The sequence below is a fragment of the Callospermophilus lateralis genome, chromosome 1 (genome assembly GCF_048772815.1).
Source record: "Callospermophilus lateralis isolate mCalLat2 chromosome 1, mCalLat2.hap1, whole genome shotgun sequence".
In the NCBI taxonomy this organism is placed as follows: Eukaryota; Metazoa; Chordata; class Mammalia; order Rodentia; family Sciuridae; genus Callospermophilus; species Callospermophilus lateralis.
In genome coordinates, this window is record NC_135305.1 from 158,695,651 (window position 1) to 158,721,776 (window position 26,126).

At 52.3% G+C, this 26,126-nt stretch overlaps 1 protein-coding gene across 9 annotated transcripts in view; it reads right to left on the reverse strand.

Moving 5' to 3' along the window:
- Window positions 1-26,126, reverse strand: part of Pitpnm2 (phosphatidylinositol transfer protein membrane associated 2) — a 126,845-nt gene that overhangs the window by 21,585 nt on the left and 79,134 nt on the right. For all 9 annotated transcript variants that reach the window (XM_076844262.2, XM_077109040.1, XM_076844340.2 and 6 more), the window contains 3 exons: window positions 16,194-16,366; window positions 1,578-1,792; window positions 581-702 (listed from right to left, as the gene is read on the reverse strand). In XM_076844262.2, coding sequence (XP_076700377.1) covers window positions 581-702; window positions 1,578-1,792; window positions 16,194-16,271 — 415 coding nt within the window. In that variant the 5' untranslated portion in view covers window positions 16,272-16,366. The remainder of the gene's footprint in view (window positions 1-580; window positions 703-1,577; window positions 1,793-16,193; window positions 16,367-26,126) is intronic.

Here is a 26,126-nt window from a genome sequence, read left to right on the forward strand (position 1 = left end):
TCTGTATGGGGCAGGGTGGCCGCTGTGGTGAGATGACGGGTGTGCAGTGGGACGCCGTCCATTTCTTGCCACACGAGGTGCCAGGCCAGCGCCTGGGCCAGGGCACCTACACACAGGCTCATACTGGGAGGACCTGGCCGGCTGAGCTGTTGGGGAGCTGGGCCGGGCCCCCAGAGGCCTGCTGTTTGACTAGGCTTAAGTTTATTGAATTATCTGCCAACATTTGGGAAAGTAGAAATTTCCCATGAAAACCCTGCTCTCTGGTTTCCTTAATAAAGCTCTTAGTGAGTGGGTCCTGCTTCCTGCATGGCAGCTCCAGCTGTGGGACGGAGCCATCAGGGCACAGCCTCCATCTGCCACGGCCCCCATGGCCCAGGCTCTCATGTGAGGCTGCCAGTCTAAGGTGGCTTCCCAAGAGCCACCAGTGCACTTCTGGGGCTGGAGGGGCAGGGCTGTGAGCAGGAGAGGCCTCTGTCCTGGGGTGCAGGACCCCAACCTGCCTCCAGGATGGGGCCACGCTGGGGCTGAGGGGGGCGGTGGGGGAGGCACAGACAGTGGCCAGGCAGGGCCTCCTGCTCACCTGTCATCAGCTGGTTCTTTTCCACAGGAGACAGGCTGAAGACGTCCGGGTTCTCCCCAGCGTCGGTTTTATAAAAGGTTTCGATGTCGATGGAAAACTTCTCCACGAAAGGGCAGGTGAACCTGGGGGCAAACGGCGACCATTGGGGCTGTGCCTGGGGGCTGCAGGTGGCCGCCTGGCCTGTTGGCAAGCTGGAGAGGGACAGGAGTGTAGGCCTGGCCAAGATGGGTTTCCCAGTCCCCTCTGGACTGTCACCTTGTCCCCAGAACAATCAAGCCACCGAGGAGGAGGGCTGGGTTTAGGCAGCAGGGAGACAGGAAAGGGAGCTTCTGGAAGCTGCATCTGGAGTCCACATGCTCATGATGGTGGCAATGTCACACAGGTAGGGCACTGTACATGGAGCTGGTGGAACTTGAGCCCTACTCCAGGACATGCCACCCCACCCCACCCCGCAAGAGCCAGCTCTGGCAACAAGGGAACAGCTGGTACTCCCCAGTGTAGGAAGGAAGGAGGCCCTGGAAGGCGGGTGGGGACCCTGCCTGCTCAGCACGTGGAGTGGCTGGAGCAGCCCCCATCCCTCACCCCAGCAGTGCTCAGCCGCACACTGGTACAGAGTGAAGACCCGAGAGAAGCCCTGCTCAGCATGGAGTGCAGACTCCCCTCCAGAGGTCAGGGTGGAGGTGGCGTTGGGGCATCTGGCTGCCCTCTGTTCCTTCACAGCAGGGAAAGCCCCCTGGTTTGCACTCCTCGGGCCTTCTCAGAAACCCTGGCTTGAATACCACCTTCTTTGTGGCCTCCTTTTGAGGATCTGGGAGGCCTGGGGTATATTCCTCCCTCTTCTGTGTGTGACTGCCCTGGGGCCCTTCAGGGCACCGGTCTTGGACACAGCCTAGTACCCTTGTGAGTGCAGGGGCTGAGCCCATATAGACTCCCACTGCTGGATCTGTAGGGTTTCTTCCCACCAGACGGAGGCAGAGGAGGGTGGAGGCTGGCGCACCTGGTTCGTGTGTAGGGGTAGGCGTTCCAGGACTCCTCCACCACCCGCAGGGCTGCCTTGGGCAGGATGGAGCGGAACCAGCCGGGGATGTGCATGCCCACGTGGTACACCTTGTGTGTGTACTGGCCTGAGCCGCCAGGGCCGTCTGTGTACGGCCGGTTCTCCAGGATCTCCACGCCGCTGCCCTCACCGTAGGTCTCATTTCGGCTTTTCTTCTGTGGGGACAAAAGCATGATGACGTGTGTGGTTAGAGCTTCTGCACAGGACTGGGGCCCAATAGGCCAAGCCCCGATGTAGAATGGGAAGAAAGGCTCTGGCCACAGGCTGGCTCTGCCAGGGCCTTTCAGGACCCTCCCAAATTAGACCCAAGCTCATGTGGCCCAAGCTCCCTGTGGTGAGATCCCCTCTCTGAGGCCCAGCACTGCTGATTCCTGCCTGTCCCAGGACTCAAAGTGTCCCAGGGCAAGGACAGGGTAAGGATGCCTGCTTTCTGGCTTTCACTCAGTATTGGACTGGAGGTTTTAGAAGAGTCATGAGACAAGAAAAAGAAATCCTAAGAGGCATCTGAATCGGGAAGACAGAAAGAAGCTGTCCTTGTTTGCTGAGGACATGAACTTTATACAGAAAACCCCCCAAATTTCTTCCAAATTCATTAGACCTAATAAATGAATTCAGTAAAGTGGCCGGATACAAGACCAACACACAGAAACAAAGACTGCAAAAAAGAGATTAAGAAATCAGGGGCTGGGTTGTGGCTCAGGGGTAGAGGCACTTGCCTGTGGGAGGCCCTGGGTTCGATCCTCAGCACCACATAAAAATAAATAAATAAAATAAAGATATTGGTGTACAACTAAAAAATAAATATTAAGAAAAGAAATCAACTGCATTTATAATAGCATCTGAAAGAATAAATATTTAGGAATAAGTTTAATCAAGTAGCTCCATAAAAATACTTGTGCATTAAAAACTACAAAATATTGCTGAAAGAAATCAAGGTCCTAAATAACTGGAAAAACATCCTGTGTTCATGGATCAGAAGATTTACTATTGTTAATATAGCAATAATCTCCCAAGAAGCATAGAGACCCAGTGCAGCACCTACTGAAATTCCAGTAGCCTTTTTTTTTTTTATAGAAAAAGAAAAACTAATGCTAAAATTCATATGATATTGCAAGGGACCCCAAATAGCCAAAATAATCTTGAAAACAAGACAAAACTAAGCTGGAAGACTCATACTTCCTATATCAACACTTACTACAGAAAAGAAAAAGCAGAAATGGCAATATCAATAATATCAGGTAACAAAGAATATCAGGCTAAAGAATTCGCTACAAAGTTACAGAAATCAAAACAGTATGGTACTGTCATAGGATCAATGGAATAATATTCAGAGCCTAGAAATAAACCATATATCTAATGGCCAATTAATTTTTAAAATTAATTAATTTATTTGCTTATTTATTGGAGGTACTGGGGATTGAACCTAGGGGCATTCTACCACAGAGCTATAGCCCGAGTCCTTTTAGACTTTATTTTGTGATAGGGTCTTGGTAAGCTGCCCAGGCTGGTTTTGAACTTGTGATCCTCCTTGTCTCAGCCTCCCAAGTTACTGGGATTATAGGTGTGTGCCACCATGCATGACTGGTCAATTAATTTTGACAAGAGTGTCAAGACCATCCAATGGATAAAGACTAGTCTTTAACAAACGGTGCTGGGACAACTGGATATCTACATGTGGGAGAATGAAGTTGGACCCTACCTCACACCACACACAAAAATACAATGAAATGGACCAAAGAATTAAAAGTAAGAACTAAAACTATGAAACTGTTAGAAGGAAATAGGTCATCTTCATGACTTTGGACTTGGCAATGGTTTCTTAAATATATCAAAAGCATAATCAACAAAAGAGCAGACAAATTGGTTTATCAAAATTTACAACTAGCTGGGTGCAGTGGTGCTCGCCTGTAATCCCAGTGGTTCAGGAGGCTGAGGCAGGAGAATCTCAAGTTCAAAGCCAGTCTCAGCAACTTAGCAAGGCCCTAAGCAACTCAGTGAGATCCTATCTTTAATAAAATACAAAACAGGGCTGAGGATGTAGCTCAGTGGTTGAGTACCTTTGAGTTCAGTCCCTGGTACATTAAAAAAAATTAAAACTAATGTTTATCAGAGAACAGCATCAAGAGAGTGAAGACGATCCACTGAACATGAGAAAATATTTGTATATCGTATCTGATAAGGGACTTGTATCCAGAATATATAAAGAACTCAACTCAACAACAAAACAGAAAACCCAAATTCAAAAGTGGCCAAAGGACTTGAACAGCCCTTTTGCCAGAGAAGACAGAAATGACTAAGAAGTCCATCTCCTGGCACAGAGAGCAACACCCAGGCCCAGAGGAAAGTCTAGCCTGCTCTTCAAATTGTGGGCCACTACCCATTAGTAGGTCTGAGAGTCATTTCAGTGGTTGGCCACCACTGTTAAAAAGAGAAGCAGCAGCAGAACAGAAAACCTAGGTGAGAAGAGGCTAACACCATTAGTCATCAGGAAAATGCAAATCAAACTTCGAGAGACAGTGGACCATTAAGATGGTTAAGATTAAGAACAAAACCCCAGCAGACGATCAGTGTTGGAGAGGGTACAGAGAAGCCCTGACCCTTGTACACTGCTGCTGGGGATGGGAGGGCACATAAAATGTGGGGGAATGCAAAAATGGTGGAAAACAGTTTGGAGGTTTCTCAAAAAGAGACACAGGGGGACTGGGGTTCAGGGTAGAGCACTTGCGTGGCATGTGTGAAGTGCTGGATTCAATTCTTAGCACCATGTATAAATAAATGAACAGAATAAAGGTCCATCAACAACTAAAAAAAATCTAAAAATAAAAAAAATAAAGAGAGACATAGGATTACCACATGACCAGCAAGTACACTTCCGGTTGCGTGCACAAAAGACTTGAGAACAGGGGCTGAACAGACACTGAGTGCCCCTGAGCGGCAGTTCTACCTTCTGGGTTGGTGACCTGAGGTCAACCACAGTCTGAAAACATTTCATGGAAAATTCCAGAAATAGACAATTTGTAAATGTTAAATAACTTTTATTATAGTATGCTATTATAATTATTCTATTTTGTTATTAGCTGTTATTCTCTTACTGTGCCTAGTTAAATTTTTCCCTGAAACTTATTTTACTGTGAAAAAATATATATATATAAAATATATATATTGTTTTCTTTTTGAATTTTGAGACAGGGTCTGGCTAAGTTGCCCAGGATGGCCTTGAACTTGTGATTCTCTTGCTTTAGACTCTCTGGTAGCTAGGATCATGAGCATGCCCCACCATGCCCAGCTCTCTAATTTGTAAATTAAACTTTATCATAGATCTGTATGGAGAAAAATGAAGCAGTAGGAGTTTGGTACTGTCCATGGCTTCGGGCAACCACAGAGGTCTTAGAATGTCTCCCCTGCAGATAAAAGGGGGAGACTGTGCTTGTACACCAGGCCTTCAGACGACCTCAGTTCTTCCAAACTGTCTGTCAACTGAAGAATGGATAAATGAAATACATTCCACTTGCATCAAAAGATATCATTCAGATGTATGTGTTTCAAGGTGGGCCAACTTGGAAACATTGTGCTGAATGACAGGAGCCAGTCACAGAACACCACAGATGTGACTCCACTCCTGTGAAATGTCTAAAACAGACACATCCACAGAGACAGAAAGTGGGGTAGTGGGGACCTGAAGCTGGAAGGAGGGGGAGAAATGAAGGGTGACTGCTAATGGGTCCAGGTTTCTTTTGAGGTGATCAAAATATTCTGATGGACTTTTCTTGGGGGTGCTGGGGACCCAACCCAGGGCCTTACACGTGCTAAGCATGGGTTCTTACTACTGAGCTGCACTCCCAGCTCTCAACATATTCTGGAATCACTGTGGTAATGGCTGGTCGCGCACTCTGCGAACACACAGAAGTGAAGATTACATGGTGGGTGAATGACGGTTTGGGAGCTGTTTCCTGGGAGCAGAGCTCCAATGTCAAGGAAGAGGGGGGGTTGCTGGGGCTGAGAATGTCCTGCTATGTACACAGATGTTCACTGGATGGGAACCACCTTAGCAGGTGCTCATGGATCATACCATTTCTGCATATGTAAATCCTTGAATAAAAAGTGAAGGGAATTGGGGCTGTGGCTCAGTGGTGGAGCCTAGCGTGTGTGAGGCCCTGGGTTCGATCCTCAGCACCACATAAAAATAAATAAATAAAATAAAGGTATCGTGTCATAACTTAAAAAAAAAAAAAAAGGTGAAGAGAATTAGGAACAAAACCAAAGGAAAAAACAGCTACATGTTGCTCAGAGTATCCCACCTACAGAGTGCCAGGCCAGAGGGACCCTGCCATAGAGCCATGTTCCAAGGGGAATGCCAACTTGCCAGGGGAAGCTGACTGGCCCCCTGGCAGGGCCTCTGGGGAAAGACAGCGGCCTCCACTTGCAGTTGCCAGGTGCCAGCTTCATCCCAGCCTGGGGTGGGGCAGGGGATCCTCTAGCCTCCAAAGCCCACATGCTGCTCAGGTGTTTCCCTGAAGGATGGAGTGAGGAGCCAGGATATCTGATTCTCTGCCTGGCCTTGTTTTCTAGTCTTGGATCAGCCACTAACGTGGCAGCTGGGTTGTAAGGTTGCAGGGCAGAGGAGAAGGGCTGGTCCAGAGGATGTGGCTGGGAGGGAAGGCCCTCCCGTGGCCACAGCACTAGGTCTCCTGTCACCCTGCAGGACATCAGACACAGGCACTTGTGGAGCCTGCTGGGGCCAAGACATGGAGACAGCGGCCAGGCAGGGCAGGCCAGCATTACCAGGAGCCAGTGCATCCAGGGAAGAGGCTTCCTGGGAGAGGTGGTCCCCAGGGGCAACCACTGCTCCTCCCTGAGCAGGAACCTTGTGGAGCCTTCTGGAACTGCCTCAGACACAGCTAACCCTTGAGGCCCACGTCCCCTCTGCATTCAGAGCTGCCGCCCCATCCCACGGTGAGGAGATGGAGCCCACCCAGGGGACAGTCTTGCTCCCAGGTGGGAGCAGCTGGGCAGCATGGAGACAGAGGATGAGGCACAGCACCCTGCCGTGCTGGGAGCTGCTTGGTACCCAAGCTCAGAGTATCCCACCTACAGAGTGCCAGGTCACAAGGGACCCTGTGGGCCAGGCTATCAGGAGGGGTGCTGGGGGGCAATGCATTTACCCTCAGGGACCCCATGTGCTCGGTCGCCTCCCTTCAGTGCCCCACCCCAGCACCTCCTTCCAGATGGACCGGCAAGCATCCTCTGATCTGTCTCTTCTCCTGCTGCCCTGGCTAGGGGTGACTCAGTCTATCAGCGGGGCCAGTAGCATCTCCTGACCATTAGCCCTGACATCTAACTTACTCTACGGCTAGGGGGTGGATGGGTCAGCTCACAGTACAGCTGGAAGGGACAGGGCTCACTGGAGGGAGGGGGCACCTAGGCGTGTTCCCTGCTACCAAACAGCCTGATCCCAGTCTTCTAAGCTTGGCACATGACTTTGGGAGACTGAGGTCTGTGATCATGTGCTGGGCTACCGCTCAGGGTGTCAGTGTGTGTGTGTGCAGCACACATGTGGGATGTGTGTGCCTCCAGGAGCCGAAGGCCCATGGATTCAGGGCTTTTCTGGGCAGAGCAGAAGGAGAATGTGCTTGCAGCTGTCTCTAGAGGAAGAGATTCCAAAGGCAAAGACACTGACAGTAACACATCCTGAGATAACCTGTGTGTGATGCCCTGGGGAAACTGAGGGCCAGGGGCGGAAATGAGGTGTGAGGCCACACAGCCAGGTGCCAGACAGGAGGGATTCTCCCAGGCCCCAGGCAACATAGAGGTCCACAAACTCCCCAAAGACTGACTTTCTCACGGCTGCTGCTCACAGTTCATTAAAAACACGTTCTCCTAAACATAAGAGCTAAAACTATAAAACTATTAGAAGAAAACACAGGCATGAATCTTGATGACCTTGGATTAAGCAATGGTCTTGGAACAATAATGCCAAAAGCCTAAGCAATTACAAAGAAAAAAAAAGATAAACTAGACTTCAACACAATTAATAACCTCTGTGCTCCAAAGGACATTAAAAAGAAGGTGAAAAGAGAAGCTTACATAATGGGAGAAATTTTTTTGAGGAGCTCATATCCAAAATATATAAAGAATTCTTAAAATTCAACAATGAGACAAACAACCCAAGTCAAAAATGGTCAAAGGGCATGAATAGTCGTTTCTCCAAAGAAGACACAAATGGCCAAAATAGCACCTGAAGAGAAGTTCAGCACCACTAGTATTAGGTAAATGCAAACCCAACCACAATGAGGCAGCACTTCACTCCCCCTGCGCTGCCTCATCCCCGGGCAGGACCTTGGGAATAGACAGCAGCAGGGCTTGAGGCGGAGGGACGGACCCCACACGCGGATGGGGGAATGTAAGGTGGCACAGTTGCTGTGGAACAGAGTGGCAGGTCCTCAGAAAGTGAATTCAGAGTTGCTGCACGACCCAGAAATTCTACCCCCCAGGCATATGCCCTGCAAAAGGGAAAACCTGTATCCACACAAAAACTTGTAGATGAACATTTAAGTGCAGTAGCCAAAAGGCAGAAACCACCTGCATGTCCACCAACAGATGGTGGATCAACAAATATGGGGGCTCCTGTTGGGGAGTGGCTAGTGGCAAAGAGGAACCAACTACTGGTACTCGCCATAATGTGGATGAGCCCTGAAACCATTAAATGACAGAAACCAGACCGGGAAGGCCACAGGTTGCAAGGTCCCACTGAGATGAGATGTCCAGAACACAAACCCAGAACCTGGAAGCAGGCAGGCCGCTGCCAGGGGCTGGGCGAGGTGGGGGGATGGACAGCGGCTCCTTTCTGGGTGATGAAAATGTGCTCAAATCAATTGTGGTGATGGTGCATCTCTGTGGACATGCTGACCTCTGACCTGTACACTTTAAACAGGTGAGTCACGTGGGAAAACCCCATCCTGACTCCTATGCTCACTAAGATTTAAGAAAGGTCAAATGTGAGGAGTGGGATAGGGCTTGGTGACCCTGTCTGACAGAGATGACATCTGAGTCACCTCTAAGTGTCTCTGCCACAAATGACTTTCCTTGTGCCCAAAAGGTCAGTTTTCTGCTCATGCAGAAAACCTCATGCTTGAGGTGTGGGTGACTTTAAGTCATGGGGACGTGACAGCATGGTCAGGGCTGTCTTCAGTCAGTTTCCTGAACAGCAGGTGTGTGTCCACGCACTCACACCTGGCAACAAGCTAAGCATACACACCAATGTGCACAGGTGCGCACAGAGGTATGTCCAGGGCGCTGCCTCCCGCCTGGGGCAGGACTGCCGCAGTCTGGCTGGGCACAAATAACCAAGCCGCCACAAAGCCTTGTAGGTTCAAACAGCAACTACTTTATTTCTGAACTCCCGCGAAGGCCACTGCATGTGGCCTTCTCCGGGGACACACCACACACCAACCGGAAAATCCCTCCCCCGGGCTGCGCTCGCACTCACTCTCGGAACCCCAAGAGAACTCAATGGGAACTCCAAAGTAGCGGGCGCCTGCTGCAGCAAGAGCCATCCTATTACTGGCCAGTAAAAGTCTAATATACAATTGAATCAATCCAGCATCATCTTAATGGCTCGCCTCTCAACCAATACTATTGGCAAAATGCCAGGGGCCATTCCGACTCGGCTGTGGCTCTCAGCACAGGACCCTCTGCAGAGCACAAAGAGGTGCTCCTTCTTCATGGCCCAGAGCTCCCGAGTCTAGGCTTCAGAAGAAAGAAGACCTGGTGAGGCACAGATGAAGTCAGGTGCCATCCCTCTGCCTCTCAAAGGGCTCCTGGACCGAGGGCTAGACACCTGGTGAACATGACCCCTGCGGCCTGAATGCTCTCAACTGTGCCCATGCCTCAGATGACCTTCTCCTTCAGCTGCCCCACCATCCCTTGAGCAAGGGGCAGTATTACTGTGACCCCAATTTGCAAATGAAGAGGAGACTGTGAGAGGTGGTCACCTGTCCACAGTTCTATGTGGCAGAGCTGGCCTTGACCCTCTTGATTCCAGGGACTGCTCAGCCCACAGTGCTGGCTGCCCCGGGGAAAGCACCTCAGCACAAGGCAGGTGTTTGGCAAATACTTGCCAAAGGTCTAAATGGACTCTGAGCTCACCTCTGTGGCCACTCCCATAGGCCGGACAGGTCACTTCCCTCTGGTCTCAGTTCCTAAAACCCAACGTGTGTGGGGTACCTATCTGCCCACATCTTGGTTTAGGCAGCTGGAATGTCCTCCTCACCCCCACATTTACGTGTGCCTAGAACCTCAGAATGAGACTTATTTGGAGCTAGGGTCTCTGCAGGTGTCATTAGAGTGATGCCGTCACAGGCCAGGAAACACCTGCAGCGGCAGAAGCTAGAAGACAAGGCAGCGCCGTCCCCCACAGCCTGGCAGGGAGGGGCCCTGCGGGGACCTCGATGCCCAGCTTCTGGGATCCTAAGCTACAAGGGAATAAACTCCTGCTGTTTCAAGCCACCCCGCTTATGCTTCTTTGTACGAAAAAACCGCTCTGAGATGTGAGGCCAGGGCCAGAGATGTGAGGCCAGGGGCTGTCAGGACACTTGCAGGAGTCTCTAATGGCATGCCCCCCCTGCCAGGGTGCAGAAGGGCGGGGGGAAACTGACAAGGAGCAGGGTGGGGGGAGGGGTCTCTTCCACTTAGTCTACAAGGTGTTTGGGATGCTGTGCAAATGTCCCCACTCAGGCCGACTTGGACCAAGCCTACCAGAGCAACTCCCTCCAGAGACTCCAGGGAGGACCGTTCCCTGCCTCCTTCAGCTCTGGGGACTCTTTCTTCAGCATAGTGACATCAGTTGCCTCTCTGCCTGTCTTCCCGTGTCTCTCTCCATCCTCTCCTCCTCCTCTCTGTTTTGTGGTGCTGGAGATTGAGCCCAGGGCTTGGTGCATGATGGGCAAGCACTCCACCACTGAGCTACATCCCCAGCCCCTTTAAACTTTTTACTTTGAGACAAGGTCTTGCCAAATTGCCCTGGCTGGCCTTGAACTTGTGATCCTCCTGCCTTAGCCTCCTAAATAGTTGAGATTACAGGCACTGCCACCACACCCAGCCTGTCCTTTCCTCTTCTTATAGGGACAATAGCCATTCAATTTAGGGTCCACTCTAAGTCCAGGATGAACTCATCTCAAGATTCTTAATAGATTACGTATGTAAAGACTCTAGTTCAAATCACAGTCATGAGCCGAAGTTCAGCTGCACATGGATTTGGGGGGACACTAGTCAATCATCTGGTAGCACCCACAATGGCTCCTGTAGCTGGACTTCAGCTGCCATCGGATAAACAGGAGCACCCCCTGCTCATCCCCCGCCTGCCCAGCAGGTGAGCTCCTCATCTCTCAGAGGGGGCCTCCACGCCTGCTGCCCAGCCACAAAGCCTTCAGTTACCAGACTTTTCCCCAGCATGTGGTGACTGTGGGCTGACCACACCACCTGGCCTGGCTGATCCAAGGTGACCTTGAGTTATGTGTATGAGTACTTGAGACCTGGGATGCTGTGGGTAGGGCTATGTAAGGGGGTAGATGGCATCTCTGATCCAATCCCCTGAAGGTGTGATTTCAGAGAGGGTAAGAGGGGGGTCCACAGGAGACCTTGCAATGTGCAAAGGAAGCTACCCAGGTCTCCAGAGACTGGCTCCATGGGGTCAGCTGTGGACACTGGGACAAGTTCTTTGACATCTCTGAACTCCTGCCCCTAGGGGGCACTGCCACCAACCCTGCAGGTCATCAGGAGGATTAAATGCTTCAGGCTCAGGGCTGCCACCATCATCAATGACATTGTGGATGGCTAGGTAACTTGTGGGGTTGGGACAGTGGGGTACCCTCAGGCAAGGGCCACAGTTGGTCCTGGCTGGCCCTGGAGTCTGCATGACCCAGCACTTTGATGCCTCTGCATAGTAGATGTGTGGTGAAGAGTGAGTCAGTAAGCTCTAGCCACTGTCATCAGGAACTCTGGAGCTGGTGTGCCCAGGGCAGCCAGCCCTGCCCAGGTGACCCCTGGGTCCCTGTGGGCCTGGCGCTGCGGCTGTTGTGCCACGTGGGAGCACGCTCTTCCCAGTCACGCTGCGCTCTGCCCACTCAGGAAGCTACCCGATCCCTGCCTCCTGTCCTTGAGCTGTGCTGCCAGACTCCCAAGAGGGAAGGATGCAAGACCAAGGGCCCCTGCAGGGCAGCCTCAGAGCTGTCCAGGGTCCTGGTCCAGCCCCTCCCTCCTCTCTTGGTGGCAAGCCCTGGATGAGCCTTGGTGGATGCTCCCAGCCAGTAACCCTACACCGTGTGTGCTGGGCACTGCCCAGGCATGGGCGAGGTGTGTGGTCATGGGAGCTCCGTCCATCTTTTCCAAGACCTTCCTGTGGTAGCAGGTCCAGAGGAAGGCCTCTTCCCAGATGCTGCCCAGCTGTGGGCAGCACAGTGGGGGTGGACTGAGCTTGCTACTCTCTCAAGAAAATGAGGCCACCTCTTAAGGCCCAGCATAGAACATGCCAGTCCCTGGCATGCTGGCCTGAGCCCGTGCACTGACCTGTCCCCCACTCTCTCCCAGCTCTCCCCCACTCCTGCCCGTGTTTGGGGTGGCTGCATCCATATCATCTCCTGGGACATGCTGGTGTCACTCCATTTACCTCTGCAATCAGCCCTCGCACAGGCAGGGCACAGAGAAGCCTGTGGACCCAGCTACTGTTTAACATGGTCCGACTGACACAGCAAACCGCGCACATGTCAAGGTGTGGATTCTGACATCTTCAGACCTCTGAGCCCTTCCCCACAGGGACTCAAGACCCCAGGACTCCAGGTCCAAAGTCAGGGCAGGAAGGGGCCAGTACAGGAGCAGAAGGAGTGGGCCAAGTGGAAGACAGGACGTGGGGCTGGGAAGAGCGAGTGCCATAGGCCCTGGAGTGGCTGAGAGACCACGGAACAGAGGAGCGACCCTTGGCCCTGTGGGATGTGCAGGGCCTCAGGAGATGGGCTCTGTCTGTGAGTGGGAATCTCAGGGACAGGAAGGACGCAGTCAAGTGCCTGTGTTCTAGTCCCCATATCTGGACGGTCCCCACTGGCCTCTGTTGCCCTCCCTGTCCACCCGAGGACCTGAGGGCACAGCTCACGCCACTTCTCACCAGGACCCTCTCATGGGATGAGGTGTGGGGAGGTGCTGGTGCCTGGAGAGGCTGCCTCTCTCCCTGTTCTGGGTGTGGGGGTTTCTTGTCCTCTCTCGTTGGCCCCCTGCTCCTGTCTGCCAAGGCACCCCCACTTCTGAGGCTGGTAGTAGCTTCCCCTGCAGCCCCACAGGAGTCCCAGAGCTCTCCAGGCCAGAGAGGCCACCCAGGAGCTGGAGGAGCTGGGTTCCAGTCCTGGCTCTGGGAGCTCAATTTTCCTACCTGTAGATAAAGGAAGTTGGCTTCCAGAGCCCTTCCTGGCTGGTGCTCTGTGAGAGGCCAACTATGTTAAAGACAAAGAAAGCAAAGCTTGGAGAGACTCACTTGCCCACTCACTCGCTCGCCCACTCACCAGGACTGGACTTAATTGAGGGTCAGCTGGGCCCTAAAAGCCCACCCTTTCTCCAAAAGACTGAGATTCTTAGCTGCATTGTTGCCTGGAAACGGACCATACTTCGACCTCCAGCTGACCCTGCACACATCTGCTCTGGAGTCCCTGGCTATAGTGTCTTCACGATGTTGAGGCTCAACCCTCCTGCTTCTGCCAGTGTGGGCCATGAGGAAGGGCTGGGAGACCCCAAGTCAGCTGAGCAGAGGCCTGGGTCCCCCACAGGGGTCCTAGTCTCAGAGGAGAGGCTGTGCTGGCCTTGAGAGCAGCCAGAGAGGTGGCTGTGGTGAGAACTGGAGTGTTCCTGTGTGTGTCCACGTGGGGACACAGGCTCACCTATATTGGTGAGCACCCCAGCCACACTGCCCGTCTTCGTGTGGGCACACCAACACTGGGCACAAAACACCTTTCTGGGTGACACCTGACTGGTTTTGCCTATGTGGGGAGGAAAGCAGATGTGTGCCCACGTGTTTACCAACCAGAAGGACTACAGGGAAAGACTGGAAGCTCAGAGTGGCTGAGGAGCCCAGCTAGTACCAGGAGGCCACCTGGGCTCAGCTGGGAGGGAGGCCCCCACCTGGCCTGAGGGCCGACACTTCTGGGCGCTCTTGGTCTGCAAGAGGGGAGCCGTCTCCACCCACCACGCGCCTGGTTAACAGTTCAGCATTCATCAAAAGACGCTGCACACAGTTCACAGTGGCCAAACTTGGAGCCAGCCTAGGTGTCCGTCAACAGGTGAACAGATAGAGAGAATGTTGTAGATGTACACAACAGAGCTTAATCAGCCGTAAAGTAGAACAAAACCATGTCCTGGCAGGAAGATGGATGGAACCATTATGTTAAGTGAAATACATCAAACTCCGACTGTCAGGGGTCTGATGTTTTCTCTCAAACGTGAGAACTGGAGAGAAAAAAGGAATAGGAAGGTGTGGGGAGGGGGATGTAATGAAAATCAGAGGGAGATGGCTGGAGGAGAGGGAGCAAGGGTGGGAGGTGGGGAGTGCTGGGGAGGGCCAAATCATACTGCTATATTGTGTGCATGAACAAATGTGTGACAATGATCCCATCAATACGTATGATAATAACGCACTAATAAAAAATGTGAGAGGGAGAGGAAAAAAGATGGCACTGCACAGGTTGGGAGAGCCTTGGCCGCGTGGAGGAAGTTTGCCATCACACTGGGGCTTCGAGTTGCTTAACAGCCACATTCATAGAAGACATAAAGACAGATGCTGTGCAAATGGCAGGTATTTGGAGTGGCCCAGAGTCATGGGTGGTTCTGTGCTGGAGAGAAGCAGATTTGGGGTGATCCAGAGGCTGGAGGCACATCCTCCTGGACCCCCATCGTCCACCCTGGAAGGCCAGGTGCAGTGGAGGGGTTGCCTGCTGTGGTCGGGGCTCACTGCTAGGGTAGGAATTGGGAAGCTGCAGGACAAATGGCAGCTGTAGCAGATGGGCCTGGTCCTAGAATGAGCTGAGCTATTTCCAGAGTGCTAAGAGCTGGGCCTGATTTAAACTTCCTCCTCTCCCCACTCTAGAAATAATTAGGGGGTAAGTGGCTCGAGAGGGAATTGAGCGGTCCTTCTGAAGCAGCTTAGAGCAAACAGCCCCCCAGAGAGCTAGGCCACCTCCTGCTCTCCTCCCCACAAGTCTGGCCAATCCCTGTAGCTCCATTCAACTCCTCCCTGGCAGGAGCTGGGTCTCCAGGCCCTGCTGGGGGCTCATAATACCCCCGACCCAGGCAAACCCAGGGATGGGAGGTCCAGGCCCTGCCAGCAGCAGCGCCCCTCTGCCTGACAGCTCGCGTGATAAGGTGACCAGGGGACTGTTCAGCAAGAAGCTGGCCCAAGGCAGAGACCAGAGGCCCCAGTGTGCCCAGAGGAGCCAGAGACAGGCCAAGCAGGTTCTTAATTAGTGGGAGGCCTTAAGGCCTCAGCTTGAAGGAAAATGGACAGGTTGGGCAGAGGCCACACTGAACCATGCAGGAGGCTGGCTGGAGAGCTGGACTGGGAGACCCTGCAGAGCGAAGACCCCAGCCAGGATCCCAGTGGGTGGGGTCATGGGGGGGGGTCTGGTGTCAGGGCCAGAGCAGCCTGGATCCTGGACTCCAGATCCTGGGTTCCAGGCTGGGAAGGCACTGAGGAGGAAGCAGCCATGTCTCCTGAGAATGGGTGAGAGCTGCTGGCTCCTCACGAACCTCACACTCACGTGAGACTGTGAACCAGGCACGTGTCCCACAGTGCTGTTTAAATGGCAGCAACCATAGTAATGTGGGGGTCCAAGAGCTAGGAGACAGGCTGCGTGCTTCTGGGTAAGTCACTGAACCTCTCTGACCTCAAAAGTACCTTCTTTTAAATGGGGTGCTATGGACTGAATGTTGTGTCCCCTAAAAATTCCCACAGTGAAGTTCTAACCCCTAGTACAATGGTCTCCGGAGAAGGGGCCTTTCAGAGGCCATTAGGGCTCATGAGGTCATGAGCTCAGAGCCCGGGATGGGCTCAGCACACACACAGACTCACGAGAAGAAGAAAAGATACCAGAGTGTTCTTTCCCACTCCCTCTCCTCGCCCCTCTTCCTCTGCCTCGCCAGGACACAGGGGGCGGGTACATGTGTGCAAACTAGGAGGAGAACTCGCCCCAGAAATGGACCTGCCAGACCTGGAGCCAGGCCAACCAGTGCCTGATGCTCAAGCCCCAGGCCGGGTACTTGGTGGCTTCAGTCTGAGCTAAGACCTGGGCTCAGAGTTAATCCTGAGGAAACAGTGCTGGCCAAAGACTCTGGTGTGTAATCAAATGTATGAAATATGATATGTCAAGAGCTTTGTAATGTTTTGAACAACTAATAATTAAAAAAAATTTAAAAACAAAAACAAAGACTCTGGTGCCACATAGTGTGCCTGGGTGCCCAGCATCATGCTTGGAAGCCAGAAATCCAGCCCAGGCCGGCGGTTGTCTGCACTAACCCCGGACCCACCTGTATCATGTAGAGCTGGGCGATGCGGTACTCCTCCACGGTCATCGGCAGAGGGATCCGATATTCCTTTATAATCATCTTGGAGTCCCAGCCTTCCCGACGATGGGGAACTGCGAGTTAGGACTTCTAGACGAGGCTCCTTAATTTACCATGACAGAATGCACCAAGGGCCCCTGAGAGAAAGAGAGAGAATAGGACAGTCACTTTCTGCAAAGGCTGGTGAATGCCACAGCACAGAGGAAAGCCTGATCTAACCCAGGCCAGAATTCCAGTGTCCACCCCAGCCTGTGCCAGCAGGGTGACCCGAGTGAATTCCTCGCCTCCTCAGCCTCCCTGTTCCTTGTCTGCTCAGCAATCCTCAGAGCTGGGAGGACGGAGGCTGTGTGTCCGCTCTGATCAACCAATAGTCCCGGGAGGGAAGGACAGCTTCCGAGGGCCAGGCAGAGGGCACAGCTCCCTCGGGGTCCTGACAAACCACAGCACGGGTCCCCAGTCCCTGTGGGTAGCCCTTGTGATGTGGCAAATGGAGACGGCCCATTGTGGGAAAGAAGCCGAATAAATAAAAGGATGAAAAACAGACATGAGGAATTGAAAGTCAGCAGGCCAGCCCTTCTGTTTGGGGGCAGCCGGTCCTGCTCCTGTCACCAGGGGCAACCAAGTCACTGCGTCCCGGCAGAAGATGGGATCTGAAGTTTGGTTTCAGTTCAATGCAAGAAACCACATTAGGAAGCCATCCTCTGTGAGCCAGGCCCGGACCCACAGCCTTCACTGAAAACGTCATTTTGTGACCGCCCGAGGTCCCACAAAGCCATTGATGGGAGCTGAGTGAAGGCTTCTGAGATGTGGTTTGGCAGAACTAGGAGGGCATTTCAGAAAGGCCACTCCAGGGTGGCAGCTGGGGCAGGGCACCAGCTAAGTGGAGAGAGCCGGCCACTCGGGCAGCCTCCCCAGGGCACCATCTGCACAGAGCACGTGGCACCAGCTGGGCATTAAAGCATTAAGGGACCTCAGCAAGATGGAGAAGCGTGTTTACCAGAATATTGGAAGATGGGCACAGAGGACTGAAGGAAGCCTTTAATATGGCCTTCAGGGAGACAGATGGGGCAGGGGGACACCAAACAAACGGGCCAGAGATGGCCCCTATTAGCCCCAACAACCACATACTGCTTACTTCATAGAAGGTGGGAACATGGCCCAAAGCCCACTGGGCCCCCAGCTCCAGTTCCCACATCCGATGGCTTTAAATAGTCAGAACATATGTTCTCTTAGCCGATTGGAACCTGTCTACTTTATATACCCAGGAGCTTGCACCTCTGTCAGCCATAGAGAAGACAAACCCTGGAGCCAGGTAGGACCCTGGTGGGGTCCCCCTGGGAGCTCTGTGACTACAGACTCCCCCACTGGACACACCTCGATCCACCTGGACACACAGGCACCCCCTGGCGCCCCTCCCTGGGAGCTCCACTCCTGCCCTGGGGCGGAGGGACTTCCTGTCTCCAGCCGCCTGCCCATGTATCTATTCCCTGGACACTCTCTAGGCGTCCCGTCTGTTCCCCGGGCAGCCTCAAGTCTCACCTTACCACCCAGGGCAAGAGCTGTGCTCAGGTGAAAGAGGCCACTGCTGCTTTTCTTCAGGGTCTGGGTGATAGGGACAAGGGGCAGATTTGGGGCCCAAGTAGAGAAAGCTGAGGCTGAGGGCTGCCTCCCGGGACTTCCTCCCCACTCAGCTCTGGGACCGCCTGCCTGGGACTGCATGCTCTGCTCAAGTGTGGCTGGACACCAAGGCCACAGGACAGAGAAGGGACATCCCTACAACCTCCAGGCAGCACCTCATACCACGGGAAGGTGTGAAACAGAAGCCCTGCTCAGCCAAGCAGCAAGAAATCTGACACCTGGATGAACTTCCAACAAGCCAAGAGGATGGCTCAGACCCCTGATTAGGGACACACCAAGGAGAGAGTGCCCAATGCTTAGGAGAAGGAGCTGGATGAAATGAGGCAGTACAGGAGAGGGATGCTGAGGTTCCATGGGGCTGCTCCAGGGCTTTTCCGTGTGAGGCTCTTCACCGAAGCCTAAGGTTGGCTGACCTGGGTGAGCAGAGAAGAGCCACGTGGTACCTACACGTACGCAGTGTGCGGGCCTCAGGCGTGATCCCCATGTCCTAGGGTGGATGCCATCGTCCTGAGCGACTCTGACTCAGTCCCATTCTATCCCCGAATAAGAGGTCAGACACACTCTCTAGGTGTCCTTCAGAAACCCCAAGAGTCTCCGCCTCTGCACTCCTGGGGTCTCCCTGGTGAATGACCTGCCCATGTGCATGCACACCCAAATAGGATCACCCCGGGCCTGGCTCCGTCCCCCCAACGCTGCTGCAGTGCTGGGTGGGGTGGTGCAGGACCCCGCACTGGGCCCTGCACCCTCCTTAAAGATCTCCATTCCCTCAAGCAAAAGCAGGGATGACATCTCAGAGCCTGGGTCAGCAGCTGGCACTGGCTCGGGTCTCAGGCTTCAGAGGCTCCTTGAGCACGGTCTACACCAGGCCTATAAGGACATTCTCCAAAGATAAGCTGCCAGGCGAGCTGGGCCACACAGATGGTGGCCACATCTTCATGTGGCAGAGGGCCCCATGGCGGCCCATCACCCTGTGGAGCTTGGCTGGCGGCAAAGCTTAGGCTGCCCGGGGAGTGGCCAGACAACCATTCTGAGGACCCTCAGGTGACGGGAACACGGAGGCTGCAATTCTGTCTGAGGCTGGGCTAGAGAAAGGGGACTATGCCTCTGCCCATGAGGTATTAAGGAGCCTCGGAGGTCATCGGGTCGGTCATGTGGCACTTAACTGTGGCTGTGTCACACCATCTGTTCCTTCCTCTATCCTGGAGCACTCAGCTCCAACAGCCATGAGACTGTGACAGAGGTCACAGTGTGGAGTCCCCTTGGGGATCCAGCTGTAAAGCCAGACAGTGCCTCTACTAGCCTTGTGGCCTCCCAGGACAGGTCACTGGGCCTGCGTCGCTCCTCACGCAAAGTGGGGTTGAGACCAGCTAGCTTCCATGGTTACCACGTGCATCATCAGAACAAGGGATGGCAGGAGGGCTCCCAGGCGCTGGGAGACTTGGGAAGGCCTTTGTGAAGGTGGAGCTGGGCCAGGAGGTTATTTCAGAAAGGCCAGAGTGGGCCTGTGTGGGTTCACGTAGGGGCACAGGCTCATAGGTGTTGGTGAGCCCCCCAACCACACTGCCCAGCCTTCCCCTGGGCCCGCCAACACTGGGCATGAAACATCTTTCTGAGTGACACCTGACTGGTTTTGCCTATGTGGGGAGGAAAGCGGTTGTAAGGAGGACATGCTGCCTCTGAAGAAAGCATGAGCAAAGGCCCTGCGGCCAGCATGAGCTGCTTCATCAGGGCATCCTCCTATCAGTACATCCTCAGCAAAGCCATGTCAAATCTCAGGGAGACGGAGGCAGGCATGCCCACCCTTAAACCCATGAAGGTCAGTGTCAAGACCATCACAGACTTCTAGGGTGCCCCCCTCTCCTGGGGAGAAAGGACACACACTAGACAACACATGACACTGAGTGTCAGGATGTGTGTTTCAACACAGAAGCCAAGGCCATCCTGCACAGAAAGCCCTTGAAGGCCATGCTCATCCCATGCCCAGCTGGGCTGCTCCTAGGGAAGGCTGCAAGCTTGGTGCCCTCTTAGGATGCCTCTGGAAGAGGAGCAGAACCTGGGAATTAGCTTGGAGCTTTCTGGGTGCTGGTCACCTGGGAGTCCTTTCTAGGGCCTCACTCTGAGGGCACCAACGTCCCGACTGGTCCAGTGCTGGCCTTTCCTTACACAGAGCATGGGCCTGCTTCCCCTCAGCTGCGCCACACTAGTGCACCTGGCATCCTGCTAGAGATGGCCTGCAAACGTGGAGCGACTTCTCAAGGCAGAGCAATCACTTGGCTGAGCAGGGAAACTGCTACACCCCTAGCCCCAGACCGTGAGGGCCACCGGCCAGGTCCAGTGATGCCTGAGCTGGGAGGAGGGAACAACCCGAGGGCTATCATACTCCACCTTGGACCCCAACAGACACCCCTCTCAAAGTCACAGCCATGGTTCTCACATTCGAATGACAAGTCTAGGCAGGGGTGCATCCTGGGAGGGGTAAGGAATTGTCCTGTTTTTTTGTTTTTTTTTTTTTCTGGCTTTTTACTTTTTGGGGCGGGGGTCCTGGGGATTGAGCTCAGGGGCACTTGACCACTGAGCCCCAGCCCCAGCCCTGTTTTGTATTTACTTAGAGACAGGATCTCACTGAGTTGCTAGTGCCTTGTTTTTGCTGAGGCTGGCTTTGAACTTGCAATCCTCCTATCTCTGCCTCCCTAGCTCCTGGAATGACATGCGTGTGCTGTCGCACCGACTGCTTTTTACTTTATTTTGAACAAAAATGTTCACATACTGTCAGTCATAATTAGGAATTTTCAATGATTAAACTCACTTATATGACCAGCACCCACATCAAGGGATAGAAAATTGGGGCTGGGGTACAGCGTGGGGCAAGCACTTGGCCAGTGCGTGCCTGGCCCTGGGTTCCATCCCAGCAATGCAAAACCACACAATAAACCAAACAGCCCCAGCAGCCCCCATGTCCCTTTGGCCACGTCCCCCGGCCATGGACAGTCCTGCCGTTCGTCTGGTTGTGTGCCTTATATTAGGTTGAAGTCTATGAATTGCCAATATTCACCTGTCTCTGACCTACAGGACCAGCAACTTCACATGGAATCACACTGAGTGGCTTCTTTTGTGATTGACATGATGTTCCTTCCAAGTTATTGGTCCTGGGGACTGAACTCAGGGGTGCTCTACCACTGAGCCACATCCCCACTCCTTTTTATTTTTTGAGATAAGGTCTTGCTAAGTTACTGAGGCTGGCCTTGAACTTTTGATCCTCCTGACTCAACCTTCCAAGTCGCTGGGATTACAGGCGGGCATTATTGTGCCTGGCCAACTATTATACCTTGATGGGCATTTGGGTGATTTCTGGTTTGGACTGGTGTGAACAGTGCTGCTGTGGATTACTGAGTTCATGGAGAGGTGTGACATCTCACTATGGAATGGAAGAGGTGTGAGTCTGATGGAGACATCACGGCGTTTCTACATTGTAACCCAGGGGTCCAGTTAAGGGAGACATCAGGAGAAAAGAGGGCCTTGGGAGGGCGGAGAGACCATGCTGGTGCAGCCACGACACATGTGGTCAAGAACCAGAAAGAACTTTGCCATGAACACAAAGACCTCGTGAGCTTTGAACCCTCCAGGGCCAAGGGTAGATAGTAGCTCTAGCAAGAGAGTCTTCCAGATGATGAGCCCAAAATGCCGCTGCAAACTCTTCCAGAACATTCCCTATACTCTCCAAACCCCAGAAGCAGAAAGGGAGCTAAAGAATAAATAAAGGGAAAACAAAGAGCGCACACCACCAGAAAGATCGTCCAGAGAAAAACCAAAAGACTTTGGGCAAAAGAGTTCTCTAGACACTCAAGGGGACGCAGATACAATTGTTTAAAATTGGAGGGAGCAGGGAGATGGAAGAAAAGAGATACGGATATTTATTGTATATGCTGCCGAAGCAAGCATGTGAGACACAGGAACTTAAAAGAAATTACTTGACAATAGAAAGAGATGAAAGGTGAATGCGAGATAGCCGAGCTCAAGGGAGAAATGGGAAAAAAATAAAATTAAAAGCATCAGCGATGTTTTCAGAAAGCTATATTAAACCATGAATCAACAGAAAAAGCATAATATGAACAATTAGAGATGTGGTGGATGGTTTGAAGAAGTCACACAAAATTCAATGGAGAAGAATAAGACAAAATAGCAAATTCAGAAGCAAAAGGAAATCCAACCCAAACTCTAACTGGTGCGCTTCGGAAACAAATCAGAATCAAGCAGGGGAAGAGCAAGACACGATCTGAAAAAAAATACCGACTTTAAAGGATAAAAGACCATATAAGTGGGAGGTGAAGGGAGACGGGTGGGGAGAATTGGATCCCTCCACAGCAACACAATTTCAGAAACCCAGTGGAGTGATACATATGGAATTCTAAGAGAAAGACATTATGAAATGGGATTGTTTTTGTTTTTGTTTTGAGACAGCATCTCTATTATGTTGCCCAGGCTGGCCTGACTCAGCTTCCAGAAGAGTAGCCAGGATTACAGGCAAATACCATAAGCCTGGCTAGAATCAGATTTTTTTTTTTTTTTTTTTTTTGGTACTAGGAATTTAAAGCAGGTGTCCTTTACCACTAAACTACACTGACTTACATCCTAGCCCTTTTTATTTTTTTGTTTTGAGATAGGGTCTCACTAAATTGCTTAGGGCCTCATTAAGTTGTTAAGGCTGACTTGAACTTTGCAATTCTCCTGTCTCAGCTTCCCAGGTCACTGGGATTATAGGTGTGTGCCATAGCATGGGGCTGGAACCAAAATTTTTATACTCAGCTAAATTTCCTGTTAAGTATAAAGTTAACCAACATTCTGAAGCGAATTTAGTGGCTTAGACATATATAAAGTCTTCTTGAAAAAAAAAATCCTGGATGCTGAAATCCAACCAATCAAATGATAAGTCATAATAAGAGAAATCCTGATGGATACTGAATAATATTTTTGAAATCTTAGCAATTTTGATTATTGAAAACAGTATAAAAACCTCAATAACCAGACATGGTGGTGCTTACCTATAATCCCAGCAGCTCCGGAGGCTGAGGCAGGAGGATCATGAGTACAATGCCAGCCTTAGCATTTAGCAAAGCCCTAAGCAATTTAGTGAGAAGCCTGCCTCAAAATTTAAAAATAATAAGAAGGGCTGGGACATAGCTGAGTGGTTAAGGGCCCCTGAATTAAATCCCCAGTACCAAAACAAAACAAAAACTCAACGATGTCCCTAGCAAAAATTAAAAGTGGGATAATGGTGGTAGAAATATAATTTCTTCAATTTTCATAGCACAGAATTGGTTCATTATGTGTCTAAATTCAAGTAAAATCAAATTTTACATATTTGAGGTAATGGTTATGCTAAAAAAATAAATTTTATTATTATTTTGTTGTTGTTGTTTTGGGGAATTGAACCCAGGGGCTTGCACATGCTCAGCACATGCTCTACAACTGAGCTGCAGCCCCAGCCCTGATATTAATTTTCAAAATGTATTTTTAAATTTAAAAATAGAGGGGGGATAGTAAAGGATAGGAAAGGCAGCAGAATACAACAGACACTAGTATGGCAATATATAAATCAATGGAAATGTAACTGATGTGATTCTGCAATCTGTGTACGGGGTAAAAATGGGAGTTCATAACCCACTTGAATCAAAGTGTGAAATATGATATATCAAGAACTATGTAATGTTTTGAACAACCAACAATAAAAAAATATATATATATATATACAAAAAAAATTTAAAAATAATATTATCCCTACTCTGTATAGGTCTGTTCGTGTACAGCCTTAATGAACTATTCAAATGCTCATGAACGAGCTGCCTCAGACTAGTGGAATCAGGGTGAATTCTATTTGGACATTTCTGCACAACTTGATTTTTATAAAGAGGAGCAGCAGCAGAGTTTCAACTGTGTGTTTCAATGGCCAAAGGTGGTCACTAGTGACATGAGTACAGACGCCAGCTAAGCCTTCTGCCCCCTCCTCAATGTGACCCACTACGGCTTAATTTCTTCGATCTTTCATTTTATTTTTTACAAAATATGGGATTGTCTCTGTGCTGTTGGGTTGTTTTGTGGATTAAATGAGATATCGTGTTAAGAAGTGCTTGCTAGTGCCAGCTGGCGTGCAACTCGTGGGAGCAGGCAACTCAGCAGGTCACAGTGCCCAGCAGGATCTGGAGGGTGGGTTACTGAGACACAGGGCTTGTGGCCATCCTGGCTGGGTGCCAGCCTCAGGTGCAGACACTAAACCCACTTCCCAAGGGGAAAAGGCCCGACACCTCAGCACGGAGGCAGGAAGAGGGACAAGCCCCCTGCAGGTGATGGCCACACACAGCCCTGCTGGGCAGGACAGGGTCTCCTGGCTTTCCTCCTGTGAGCCCTAGGCCAGGGAGCAGGGCTGCACCTCTTCCACATGGAGAAGCCATCCCATCCCCCAGCCAGTGCATGAACCTCACCCAGACACCCAGAGCACACCCCCTCGGGCTGCGTGGGTGGGAGCAGACGCTCCAGCTTGTCTCTGGGAGCTGTGATGGGTAGCAGAATGATCCTCTCTGCTTTGCGCAGGACAGCGTTTCCAGAGGCCCTTCTACAAGGGAAGTCAGGCCAGGTCTGGATGAACCCCACGTGCACAGTCCCTATGGCTCCTCTCCCAGGAGGACACGGAATCTCTTTGGGGCCCCAAACATGGCAGGTGGGCCCAGCCTTTAGAGAAGCCTTGGGTTCCAGACACCTGAGTTCAGGGCCCAAGAAAGGCCACCCAGCCCTATATTCACTGGTGTATCTGATGAAACAACAGGACAAGACATATTATAAGGGGAGCCACTTGGTGGGCTCCCTCCCTGGGAGGCCATGGGAGCAGGAGAGACCAGCCCTGGACAGGGTGCTAGGTATGCGCTGTGCCTAGGCAGGGGCTCCCGGCACAGGCAGAGGGCCAGAGAGGAGGTGTGACTGGACCCCAGGAACCATAGGCACAGCCTCCCACAGAAACACCTTGCTGGGACCCCAGGGTTAGGAGCTCCAGGGTCTTCCCACTGCAGGGAGAGGGACGAAGCCAGCAGGGGCCAATGGCCTGCAGGAGGATCTGCGGTGGGGCTGGCTCAGGGCCTGGAGCTAGCAGGGAGGTCGGTGGCTCCTTGAGACTCCCTGACTGGGAGGTGGGAGAAGGAGTTTACAAGACTTAATCTGTTTTTCCGTGATTAGCTGGGCTTTGACGTCACAGATGGAATTTAGGAGTGAGCAGTGCGGACGCGGAGGGCGGAATCTGTCCAGACGCAGGCCAGCTGCATTTGCTATTAAATCTGGAAGCTGCTCCAAGCCAGACCAGCGGAGCCTCGACTTTGGCAGCAGAAGGGAGGGTGGCTGGTGGGGGACGGGGGAGCTCTGGTCAGGGTGGGGAGAGGGCCCTGGGACCTGGGTGCTCACATGCTCTGCAACCTCAGCCTCCTGCACTAGGAAAGCCCCTGCTGAGCAGCCAAGAGGCTAACTAGTTAAGGCCACTGTCACCTGCCACCCTGTCCATCTGCATCTAGCAATAATGGAGGGGGGGGCATGGGCAAAAGGGTCATTGTGGGTGTAGAAGGAAGACAGCCCCAAGGCCTGGGGTTGGAACCGCTCTGGACATGTGTAAAAGGTCAGCACCCACCAGCCTCTAGGCAACAAAGGGCCTGTCCCCCACCATGTCCCCACCCCAGAACAGCTCTACTTCATCTGCCAGACACAGGGCTCCCCAACCTTCACTTTATAAATAGACAAAGGTTCAAGGAGCAGGAGGGCGGGGACCTTGACTTCAGGCCTCCTCCCTGTGAGCTGCCCTATTCTGGGAGGGACGAGGATGAAGAAGCTCTTGAGCAGGAATAGCCCTACCCTGCAGAGAGTGGAGGAGGCTCAGAGAGCCCTAGAGCCCCTGGCACTGCTGTAGCCACCCGATCCCGCGGAGGCCACCAATCTCACCATTGCACGTCTGGATCGCCAAGCTGGGGCGACTGCCAAGCCACTGCGGGACTGCCACCTGGGGACACCACAGGGGTGCAGGGCTCTGCAGGGCATTGCATCAGTGACACCTCAACCCAAAGGGCAGTTCCTGGAAGCAGTGGGTGCAGAGGACAAAAGAACCTGGGAGAAGGTGGTGTCCTGCTCAAGGACGGCCGCTGGTCAGGGAGCCCCACTTTTATGGCTCCTGCTCTCTGGCCCTGGCTGCCAGCTCCACAGCCTCTGCTGGGTGGGCAAGGGCAGAGAGGA